The sequence below is a fragment of the Vanacampus margaritifer genome, chromosome 5 (genome assembly GCF_051991255.1).
Source record: "Vanacampus margaritifer isolate UIUO_Vmar chromosome 5, RoL_Vmar_1.0, whole genome shotgun sequence".
Lineage (NCBI taxonomy): Eukaryota > Metazoa > Chordata > Actinopteri > Syngnathiformes > Syngnathidae > Vanacampus > Vanacampus margaritifer.
In genome coordinates, this window is record NC_135436.1 from 23,054,214 (window position 1) to 23,066,869 (window position 12,656).

Genomic DNA, 12,656 nt, shown 5'->3' on the forward strand with positions numbered 1-12,656 from the left:
CTATATTAGATTTTTTTGGGGGGATGATTTAATGCATCAATTAACTTGAGTTCATCTGTCACATTTTTTTTAAACTTATGGGTTAGGGTTAGGGTTAGCAGCGACTTTAATTCCCACTAAGAAACAGACAACATGAGCGGAATTCTTTTCATGCTGGACTAGAAAAATATTTACTGCTATTATATCTGTGTATATTGATGCAATAATTGGAAAACAAATGTTTCAAAAATGTGTTTGCTCTAGAGGGGAAAAAAATAACGCAACGCCAGAAGCGAGGGGGAAAAAAACAGGATTTTGTTTGTTTCTTAAAGAAACCCTTAGATTTGGTCTTACAGCCATATCGCCCAACACTAGACTGTCAACAATAACAATAGTTCAAGAGGTTGACTACTTACATATTTCCCTGGGTGCTTGTGGCAGCAGACTGCATGTACTCCATTCTTGATAAGATGGCAGTTTTTACGCCAGACACCCTTAAAATAAAGACAATTCCACAATCATGAATGTGTAGACATTTATATTCGGACGATTAAAACCAGTGACAAAACTATAAGATTAAGGCACTCCGCTCCAAGTGTCAAAAAGTTAGCTTTAGCATTAAAAGCTCGACTTCCAGATCAGATTGGTAAACCGGAGAGACATTCGTAGAAAAAAACGATTAGATAATGTCACACGACACTTCGAAAGTCGAAACTCCAGTAAGAAAAGATCGAAGATACATACTAATGCTAGTAAAAATGAGATCCTGCACAGTTTCAGCTCCACGTTTTTTCCATCGAGGTCCGTGGAGAAAGACTGCGTGACGTCACTCAAGGATTAAAGACCCATAGGCCGCCTTGCGTGCGCCTGAGTAAAACTAGCAAACGTTGTTTGAATTGAATAAACAGAAGAATAGCATGGGTTATTTACGAGATATTAAATATATATGCGTCATATATATATATATATATATATATATATCATATGCGGAAAAAAACATTCTATCTCCAAAGCGGAGTCTGTCAAACACACTACTATCACCTGCTTGACTGTCAGAAGGATACATTCAAGAATATCGGAAATATCCAAACACAGGCACATGTCGGTCAAAATAGTGAACTGTTAATTTATTCAATCTAAAAATACATTAATATTTTTTATTTGTATTATTAAATGTAATTGTTTACTTTTACCACAGTGTACGCATACCACTCTGCTGTTTTTATTTTGTCAATAACACTCAAAGTATGATTAGGGTGAGATTTTGTATTGTTAAATTTGTTAAATTTATATTATTGTATATAAATTAAAAAACATATATTTCCTTTAAAACACAAAATTTGAAAGAAAATTAACTGAATTGGGGGACCGTTAATATTGTATGTATGATTCCACTCTTGTATGATTTTAACAATTCATGCTAGTTTAATGTAAATTGGTATTTATGCCATATCATCGTACCGCGATGGCTGTTTTAATTTAGTATGATTTTTACGTGACTTCCATGTAAGGCAGTCATCATCATTAATATCAGTTGCCGGTGTGCAACTTTAGGTAACTTGGTGTACGTGAAGGCATCACGGCCCATGTATTCAGTTAGCAGCAGTGTGCGGTCGCAGCCAGCCAGTGTGGCAGCTGGGAATGTAAGGACGCACAACAAGCAGCTATTTTGAGGGACGGGGGGGGACAGTCACTTGGTTGGCCAAAAGACCAAACGCCTCAATAGCTCGACCCCTGACCGGTACGCAGTCTTCGACGAAGTCCGGCGTGGTGGACCACCCAAATGGTCAGCGGACTGAGCGTCTTTAATTGCGGGGTTTGAACGCTGAAGTGGTCTGCTCGAGCACATCGGTGGAATAACACGAGGACCGAAGTGTCAATTGTCAATTCTTCTCCGAGTGTCCAGATTCTGGGTTGAATGAGCCTTTTTCTCCAGGACCGCTCCTCACCGCACACGCCAGTCATGGAGTGAAACCGGCCGGCGTAAGCGCGCACAACCTGCCGCGATTCCCCCACGCGTGTAAACCATAATAAATGATAGAGGATACGATGACCCTGCTGTCCCTGTTAGGTCGTATCATGCGTTATTTTCTGCTCCGACCCGAGACCCTGTTCCTACTGTGCATCAGCTTGGCCTTATGGAGTTACTTCTTTCACACGGACGAAGTAAAGACCATCGTCAAGTCGAGCCGCGACGCTGTCAAGATGGTCAAGGGGAAGGTGGCCGAGATGATGCAAAACGAGCGCTTCGGCGGCCTGGACGTCCTGGACGCCGAGTTCGCCAAAACGTGGGAGTTGAAGAGCCACAACGTCGCCGTGTACTCCATCCAAGGGCGGCGAGACCACATGGAGGACCGCTACGATGTGCTTGCCGACGTTGTCAACAAGAGCCACCCGTCCATTTTTGGGATTTTTGACGGCCACGGCGGAGAGGTGAGTTCTTTTTTTGTGTTTTTTTTTGTGTAATTAGAGAGGCGGCAGTCACTCCAAATTACCACCCTTCCCCTTTCCATACAACACCGGTTTAGTTTATGGTCCTACAATAATAAGCCAGGGGCCATTTGCCTTGGATAAATGTGCTCTGAAAATTTATGGCCACTGGGCCCTAAAATTCTGCCAATTATATTGATTATTGATCATACACCTACTATAAATCTGCTGCAGCTCAGGCAGTGTTACTTCACATTATCCAATCTCAGGTTGACTCGTCATTATAATCATATTTGAGGTGTGTCAAAAAAAGTTCCACAACTGGTCTAGCTCAAACCCAAACAAGTACTCTCCGCCAACATGTTCACAAAGACGTCCTTGCGGGCCAACTTGAGACTGCTTCACCATGTCAATGCCCTGAACATCGGACAGTTCCTGGTCGGAAACAATATCGCTGTGCCGGTTGGGACCTTTCTACTCGCCCGAACTGGCTCTGTGTAATTTTTCCCTCTTTCCTATTTTGCAGATAAAAAAAAGTCGATTTCAAGAATAACTAGTGAAAAAAACACATAAAATCATTTAGATATATAAAAATGAGTTAAAATCTACAAAAACAGTTTTAAATAGAAAGTGTAACTACTACCTAAGCAGAGGTATCAGAACAAGGTGGTAAAAAGTGCTTAACAATCAAACATAAAGCTGAATAATTAGATAAAATTTGCAAAAGATTGACACACAAAAAGACTGTAATATAAGTATTTAAGATTTTGATGTTTACTGTTCGACACACAGGTGGTGCAGTTTTACATTAGCCTGACTTTGGCACAGCATGGTGAAGCTCGGGGAGAACTTACGAACTCCACACAGGAAGGCCGGAGCCAAGATTTGAAGCGCAAAACCCAAATCTGTGAGGCAGACGCGATAACATCATCATCTTGATGCCTCTAAACTAGTTACCCATCATAACAATTACGTAATATGGAGGTGTAATAATTAGAGCTCCTAGAGAATAAATTAGGTAAAAATTACATCATTCAATCATGAAAACAAAAACTTAGTACGAATGCAACTTGTCCCAACATTTAAAGGGCATCTTCCTGTGATCTTCAAATTAAGCTACAAATGGCATTGATGTTTCTGCTTTGTGTTCCATACCTGTACTGAATATCATCCAACCATGGCCTTAAAAGTGGGATTGTACTGAATGATGATTGTTTTTGTGGTTGTGGTTAGCATTTTTTTTTTAACTATACTCAATTAATAACCGGAATGCAGAAACTCTGACACAGAGGCTTGTTTTTATGAGCCGGTAAAGCATACGTTGAAAACATGATGTACTGTACAATATGTCTCCAAACAGGTTTTACCCTCTAATTCAGCACGTGCAGCAACAGACAACACGTCCTGTCTCTCAGGAACTTGTAGTGAATTTGGTCCACACACCCACTCATTGTGAATGTGCTGTAACACACGATTTCCTTACAACACAACAAGACACGTTCCTCTACACATCATGCACTAAAGTGAAACCTTTTAGGTGATAATTAATTCATTTTTTTTTCAGATTCTGTATTATTTTCCCTATCGAAAATAACTGGAAACCAAATTGTCACCGGTAAAGCAATTTACACGTCATACATAGAAGTAGTGTTTAACTCAACTCAACTCAACTCATATGTACAGAGTATATATCAATGGACTAGAGCAGTGGTGTCCAAACTCGGTCCTCGGGGGCCGGTAGTCCCGCAGGTTTTGGAGGTTTCCCTGCTCCAACGCACCTGTTTCAATCAACAGGATTGTTATCAGGCTTAGTAGAGCTTGCTGATGAGCTTCAGCTGTGTTGGAGGAGAGAAATATCCAAAACCTGCGGGACTACCGGCCCCCGAGGACCGAGTTTGGACACCACTGGACTAGAGCAATTAACAACCACAGCTAAAATAAAAAAAATCATATCAAACACAATAATGAAAATAATACAGTACATTATTATATAGGTTTTCAAAACAATTAAAATAAACTGATGGTGGCATTGAAACACTCCTGCAGTGCCTCCACTGTGTCTTTAGACCAAACTGTCACAGTCTGCTGTTCCACCAGTGGCCTGTTGGTGGTCTCAAGGTGTATAAACTTGTGTTCAGATTCCTCAGAGGAGGGATAGAAGAAGAGACACGTCTTCCCTCCACAAAGGGGAATAGGTTTGCTGAATGCGAGTAGGCTTTATTGTGCTAAAAAAGATTTAAAATTACTATCACTGCGCTTACCATTCATTTGTTTGAAGGATTTAAAGTGCCTGGGAGGGGAGTCTCTTCACATTAATGCTAAACAATAACAATAATAATAATAATAATGCATTCGATTTATATAGCGCTTTTTTGAACACTCAAAGACGCTTCACAGTGGCTGCATTATTCGTGCGCTCACACATTCACACTGTGGTGGCGGTAAGCTGCCCTGGGGCAGGTTGACGGAAGCGTGGCTGCCGGTGTGAGTGTAAACATGGTGTGTACGAGTACATTACGTACACCGCTATGAGCCGCTTTCCATTGTTGCAGCAAGTTCAATTCCTGGCTCCTCTTCAGTCATCACTTGTTTCCGTCTGTGGTGACATCACAAAATTAGGATTTTAGCAAAAGCGTTTACTGGATAGATGGATTGATGAAGATGTCATCCCCACATTCTAAGGTTATTATCATTAACTAATTCAGTCCCAGCCATTTTTACTAAAGCAACCCCCTTCACACTAAGCTGTTTTACTGGATTTTGACTGATTTTGCAAGGCCCACAGAATATTGTGTTCTATTGCTATAAAAACATGAAACCTACCAAAAGAAAGATTAGCATATATTCTTTCATCAGGAAAAAAAAGTATATTTCTATCTGTTTCCGTTTTGCAGCAATTTACATTAGAATATAGCAAAGTTTCATCAATATTCACAAACCTGTTGAAAACACTGGGAAAAAGAGCTTGTTGCAACATGGCCCTGGCTGATCTCTTATACTCTGCTGCCACCTGCTGGCCGTTCTTTGTAATAACTACTATTGCTTTAAGCGACCTCTTTAGGTCAGAAGCTGCATCAATGTCTTCCGTAAAGCCTGCTGTAGCATTAAAAAAAAACGTATTTATATGTTTTTGGGTTTGAATGAGTTAAGTATAAAGGTAACCCAAACCTTCACATTAGTGAAATGTAGTGGCTTCTCATTCATCTGCTTGAATTGAGTAATGTTTGCCTATTTGCAGCTAAACAAACATACACCAATACCAATACATGAACATGCTTGTTTGACAGTGTGCAGTAAAAAAAAAAAAAAAAAAAAAAGTACTTATAAGTGAGTGATGACTGCATAGACTTGCTGAGTTCTTATCACATGTCATGTGACTGTCAGCTTTCTGTCCCAACTTGACCCCATCGATCAATCCAACTGTGCAACTGTTGAAACCACAAGCACGGATGACATTTTGTACTTTTATCCTTTCGCTTTGGTTGATTTTTGTTTAATGATAACATTCCTAAAATAGGAAAGCGAAAGCAAGGATGATGACTACTATTTTAAGGATAATTCAATCTTAGAGTCAAAGTCCTGACTTGCTGACAGATTTTGACCAAAAGTGGTCATATGTTGTTTTCCCCCTAGATCCTGTTGCAGTTCCTTTTCAAAGATTGTGGCCTAACGTGTGGTTTGGAGTTGTGGAGAAATAAATATTGGAGATACACTGTGTGTTTATTTATATAGGTAAGAGGCCGCTTTATTACTGCATGTCCCTGAGCAACAACTTTGTCTACTTTGATCCCCCGATTCTCCCTCCTTTTTTTTTTTTAAAAAGAACATGGACTGTGCACCATATTGCGGCTTTTGGATGCAACCCTCATTTTTACCTCCTGCCAGCAGGCAGGGAACGCGATGGGTGCTGCAGCAACTTTAGCTGCTTTCACTTCTCTCCACATCAACTACATTTTCATTGAAATGGTATCAAAGCGTTTGGGAAGTGAACCAACAATTTTTTTTTTTTTTTTAGTGCCCACGTCACATCAATAAGCTGGTCAGTCGTTCAGACCAGTTTGCGACTTGTAAAAACAACCCATGAGCCGTTCATTTTTTAAATCGGTATCTCTACTTCCTGTTTGAGGAAGCATGACTCAGTAACGGTCTTTCATCACCAGTCAGTTTACCTGATCATCCTGACCGGATGCTTCAGATCTTCTTTTTCGCACTTTAATATGCTCAATGTATATACCAATATCTCCAAAATGTATCAGTGGCCATCCATGGTCACATTGGACTCATTTTCTGGCTCAGTGAGTGGATTTTATCCATTAAATAGACACTGAGTTTTAGCTGACACGGGATAACCTACATGGAATGTCAACATGAGCCATTTGTCATGTTCAGGGTCTTCTCTTGCTGCCAAAATGTTGCTTTAGGCACCGTGAGACTCCATCTGATGCACTGAGCTTGTTTTCAAAGAAGGGGAGTGAAGTTTGCTCAAGTTTACCATCCTTTCAAGGTTCCCTTATAGAGTACTCGCACTTTGCTGAACAATTAGTTCATCAATATGATTTAGGTTACTTGCTCTTAAGCTGTACCAGAGCAAGAATGAACTGCAACTTGTTGGAAACATGGCTTTCTTTAGTGGGTTGGGCAAATGTGCCACTATTTGAAGTGCGTCGATATGGCCTAACAAGAACTCATTTTCGTTTGGAAATCAAAGAGCGGTTTCTTTTAATTATTTTTTTTTGATCTTGTTTTCTCGGTGAGTAATGGATGAATCTTAGCGTAACATAAGTGCTAATCACACTGGTGTATGGAAGGTGTGAATGTTTGGGGGTGGTCGGAGGGGCCGTAGGCGCACACTGGCAGCCACGCTTCAGTCAGCTGTGGCTACTTAAGTAGCTTAGCGCCACCACAGTGTGAATGTGTGAGTGCATGGATAATGTATCCATTCCGTTGTAAAGCGTCTTTGAGTGTCTAGAAAAGCTGCCGCATACCACACAATGCATGCAGTCAAACGTGACTGGAAACATTGCAGTCACTCCTGCACACCTGTTGATTGACCCGATCGTACACATACAATCCACGGCAATGGAAAAACTCTTAGTGCGGCGCTTGGTGTTCTTAGCAGGAAACAATGGCTCATGTTGTTTTTGTTGCTCGTCAAGGAAGTAGCGGACAGCTCTGACTGCTGTACTGTAGCTACAGTATATTAACTCATTTGCTCCGATCTAGTTGAAATATTGCCATGGTCCCAAAAAGGTATTTTTACGTTTTTTTAATTCATGTTTTTTTATGATAGAGCATACAGAAGGCTTTGATGCAGCCTGTGACCTGAAGAGGTTGTTTTAAACAATGGGTAGTTATTACAAAAATGTTTGTGAATAACGATGAAACTTAGCTATATTCTAATGCTAATTGCTACTAAGTGGAAACGGATATAAATATACTTTTTTTCTGATGAAAGAAGAGACTCTTATCTTTCTTTTGGTAGGTTCAATGTTTTTATAGCAATAGAACACAATATTTTGCGGGCCTTGCAAAATCAGTCAAAATCCAGTCAAACAGCCGGGAGCGAAGGGGGTTGCGTCAGTGAAAATGGCTGTGTTACCCCGCTATTTGCTGTCTGGAAGAAGCGGGGATATACCACCAATTGGCGCTTTCCAGCCTTGGCAGAGGTTTGACTGCCCTGCGTTGTCTGTCCTTAGTTTACCTTTGCTTTATATTCGGTCTGAATGGCCATTTTATTTCCAACTTTATTATTAATTTCCAAAATTGTAAAATATATGGGGCTTTAGGGAGCAATTGGAGCAGCCATGCGGCACAGTTCACCTTCTTTGCAACTTCACAGTGGCCATTTTATAGTCAGAGAGGCTGGTGTGGAATATTAATACAGGTATCTGTATGCTTTTTTTTATTTTTTATTTTTTTATGTGCAGCTTTGTTTAGCACCCGAGGCTTGGAGCGCTTTGGGGTTATAAGCTGTTAAAATGCCAACTTGTTTGCATTCAACCTGCACTCAACCTGCACTCAACCTCACTTGGGGTGGATGAAAGGAAGCCGGCATGTGGCTAAATGCACTGTTGGTATTACCGGATTAGACCGAGCAAACAACGGTTGCTCCCTGTGAAGACCAAAGACAGGAATGCGTGTTTGAGTGTCTCTATATGTGTGCATGCATGCGTGTGTGTTGCAAGCGCAATTTTGAAAAGTGAATGCTGCTTTTTGAATGGCCATGAAGGACTTTTGAGAAAGACGGGGAGGGAAGGGAACATGGCGTCTATTTCTGTTAGCAAATGTATTTGTGTATGTAAATGATATTTAATGAATCACATTCTTTCATCATTTATCACAATGAGTTCCAGTTATCAAGATTTTGCCCCTCCCCCCCCTTTGGCCAAGTAAGAATTGCCGCAAAGACGTAATCCACCCAACATTGTCTCGTAATCCACCCAACATTGTCTCATCGCGTTCTATAAATTTTGATCTTATTTGTTTAGTGGCGGTTTTACAGTTACTAAATGATGAACAAGAAAAAAGAGTTTGAAGAAACAAGTATCAGTGAACATTGTCTTCAAGTTCGACTTAATTCCTGGAGAGTTTGTCTAATGAGGCCCAGCACATTGTCTTGTCTCCGCTGTCATCCTCCTGTACTGACTTCACGTCCCTCGCGGCAAACGTTTGACACTCGACAAGGTTTCATCTCTCCCGTGATGTTAAACGAAGTGGAAAGTGGAGCGCGCACAGGAGGTCATGCACCGCTGGAAAATACTAGTTCAGAAGACACCAGAGGGTTTGGAGGGCTCTGAAAAAAAAAAAAAAAAAAAAAACACTTTTGTGGCCTTCTGTTAATTTGTCCCTGGTGTCGAACCGCACCAGCAAACGAAGAGAAACGGCAAATAAATGGTTGAATGGCTTGATGCCTGTCAAGCAATTTAGCTTTGGCATAAACATCCCTAATATCCTCTTTTCCACTGTCAGCATTTTCCATATTAAAAAAAATAATGTTTGCGTTCAGCAATCTAACTTTTTCTATGAAGTTATCACGTGCTCTTAGACATAAGCACGTTTTATTATTTAGGTATGCAAGACATTCTTAGATGGGATTTGTGCTACATGTAGTGCCATGGTTTAGAATTTTTGTTTGAAAAGCTCCCTTGTGGTAGGCGTGTGTTTGGATCTGATCACGGTTAATCTCCCGTTGGACTCAGGTTTAGATTTCTTTGATCGACATTTGGGAGAAGTTGTCAGAGCAAAGCCGGCATGCATTAGGGGTTGAACCGTTTAACTTTACTACCCCGCATAGACATCTACAGCTTTTAACCAACTAAACGTAATCGCATGTTTTTTTGCCACCTTATCTTCTAATGAGCTATTTTGGGCAGCAACTGTGTGATCAGAGGAACGTTTGTTCATATCTCAAGTCAACACATACCAACATCATAACATTTGTTACAGTACAGCTGTACAAGCGTATTTTTCTAATAATGAGCAAATGAGCAAAATATGCAAGTCTTTCAACAACCACAATAAAAGCACAAGTTAAATAGAAACAGTGAAACGGAGAAATGCTTAATTTGAGCTTGGCTACAATGTCTGGTGAGTTGTATTTGTGATTTTTTGTTTTTATCTGTTTTTACCGATAATCGGCCAGGGCGCCGGTATTGGGTATTTTGACAAATATCAGCCTTTTTTTTTTTTAAATATCTGACAGCCGATACAAGGTAAATCTAAAACAATTTTAATCTCAGGGAGCTGTTCATTAAAATTTTCATTTAACTTTATGAGATGCTACTGGCCCTGGAAACCTTCTGAACCATTTGTTATTGTTCGACATTTAAAAAAAAGAAATGTAAATGTTTAAGATTTCAGGTATTTTTAAATTTTGAAAAAACATATTTACAGTAGAAAACTATAGAGAGCAATGGTATTTACTTGATGAAGCCTCCATTTAACTTTTTAAAACGTGCAACCTTGGCAGCTCCCTGAATGTTTTGTTAGAAATTTAAAAGGTTGTCAATTGTCTAAGACAAAAAAAGAAACTTCTACATTTGAAAAAGTCTGAAAAAATGTTCAATAAACAACATGCTTTAAGACATTACAACAGAGTCAAGATTGGCATTTGTATATATTTTTTTTACGCCAATTACGACCCCCCCTTTTTCTTTTTTTTTTACTGAAAATGATTATCTGCTTCAAATATCGGTTATCGGCCTCCTTGACTACTAATAATCAGCGTCGTATTGGCCCTGAAAAAAACCCAGAATGATCTATCGCTAGTCTTTATGCAGATCTGTCAAAATATGTCTTTACGTGAACAAAAATGCTCACTGTCGTCAATTTATCGACTTTGACTCGATGTTCAACTACAAAAAAAATTGTTGTCGTTCATTGTTCAACCGCTAGCGTGCAAAGCACCTCAACCTCCCGTAACCGTCGCTGACATTTTATTCTTCATAACTGTAAGCTAGTTGAGACAAATAGCACTCAGTTTTGCCTAAAAGTCATCTAGATGCAATCAATCAACAATCAAGTCCACACAATCCGTCCATTATTATGCTCATCCCTTGTATTGAATGTTGGCTTTGGGAACGGAACCTTTCTGCCAGGACTTCCTCAATCCCCACTGTTTGCACATTCTCGGCTACTTGCCATAGTTGCTTGGTTGATAGTCTAACATTCCGTATTTATTTGCCAAGCATGACAGTTATTTGGCAAATCTGTGTTTAAAAAAAACTATTTCAAGACATAATAACTCCTAATGCTCATATGGTCTAAGAAATCGACTCATTGCAGAGTCAGTCAATGATTAACAAATTGAATCAGGTTTGTAATTGACTGGACTTCTTTGCTTGGTTGACCTGGTTTTAAAGGATATCGACAGGAAGCATGTCAGTTTCTTAAGTAAGCGATTGCTTTCTTGTACAATCAATCCACGCTAGCCTAATTCTATGTGTGAGCGGCCGCTTCCACAATTAGCCGCTTGTTTTGCGAGCGCCACCGGGGGAAACAGATGAGTCAGTTGTGCGCTCGCTGTCTTGGCAGAGGCGGGCGGCGGGAGAAGAATGTTGACTGAGAAGCGCTAGCAAGTGGCAGCTGTTCAGCGTTAGCCACATTGGCGCGACCGTGTACGTTGGAGAGGGCGAGAAAGCGGGACGCTTGTTCAGCTCACGCGGTTTCTGCTCTTCTCTGGCCAGAGGGGACCTTGGGTAGAGCAGGTGCATCTCGTGTAAGACATTGTTTGTGTGTTTGTCTACCGCGCACATACATTTTTTGTCACTGTGATCTCAATCACACATCTTTCAGATTAGTGTGTGTCTTTAGTGCAAAATTCCAACCGTTCAAGCCGGTCTGGCGCTCATATGTGGCGCGCCGCCTCGCACGCATCCGACCAATCCGGATGGAAGGAATGCAGCTGATACACGTTTGATATTTGCACATGGTTTCTATTCACTGAGGAACTCTTGAAAACTGTTTAAATATAACCAGCAGCTCGCAGATCCAAAGCCAACGTTGTCCAGGGATATGCGCTGCTCACAAGATAGCGGAGGGAATTAGATGATCTGAATGTCATTCGTTTGTGATTAGCATTTGTAGACGAGAAGGATTTATATAATATATACTATAGGGGTGATAGGCTCCAGCACCCCCGCGACCCTTGTGAGGAATAAGCGGTTAAGAAAATGGATGGGTGGATGGATGGATACTGTAGACTAGGGGTGTCAAAATGAGGGCGTTCATTTTGAGTTAATTTAAAGTTCCTTTACCGTCGCTATTTTTTTAAACGCAGGTTTAATGACCGGCCCTTACTTGGAAAGCCTGTACTGGGGGAATTCCAGTCGCAACGCAGCACACATGTCCACGTCGAAATTTAGCAGTAATACATTTAATAATAATGCATATATTTGTTGAGAACGGGGGGTCAAGTTGTGCTTTACAATTTTTAAAATGTGCAGAATTTACTTCATGTTAACGGTAAGATAGCTCTTAATATGAAAAGATTACAGTGGAACCTCAGAGTTTGAACGTCTCGGAACTCGTACAAGTTGGACTAAAAAAGTGAATTATGTTCAAACTCAGAGGTACCACTGTATATGAAAAATGCATTGAGATGTCACCAATGTCTTACAAATGCAGTTATGCCGTCTAGAGGCAGAAAAATTAACTCAATATAAATCAATATCACATTAAAAAAATATATTTTTTTTTTGAAGATGCAGCCATATTTTTATTAGTTTAACATTTTTTCCCACTTTTAT

The 12,656-nt window shown here is 40.3% G+C and overlaps 2 protein-coding genes across 2 annotated transcripts in view; one reads left to right on the forward strand and one right to left on the reverse strand.

Annotated features, from left to right (window-relative positions):
- nmd3 (NMD3 ribosome export adaptor) overlaps positions 1 to 857 on the reverse strand; it is a 13,127-nt gene extending 12,270 nt beyond the window's left edge. The window contains exons 1-2 of the mRNA XM_077566923.1: positions 724 to 857; positions 396 to 473 (exon numbers count right to left, since the gene is read on the reverse strand). Coding sequence (XP_077423049.1) covers positions 396 to 439 — 44 coding nt within the window. The 5' untranslated portion in view covers positions 440 to 473; positions 724 to 857. The remainder of the gene's footprint in view (positions 1 to 395; positions 474 to 723) is intronic.
- A 701-nt stretch (positions 858 to 1,558) lies between these two features.
- The window catches only part of ppm1lb (protein phosphatase, Mg2+/Mn2+ dependent, 1Lb), a 46,497-nt gene continuing 35,399 nt past the window's right edge, over positions 1,559 to 12,656 (forward strand). Inside the window, exon 1 of the mRNA XM_077565868.1 lies at positions 1,559 to 2,412. Coding sequence (XP_077421994.1) covers positions 2,014 to 2,412 — 399 coding nt within the window. The 5' untranslated portion in view covers positions 1,559 to 2,013. The remainder of the gene's footprint in view (positions 2,413 to 12,656) is intronic.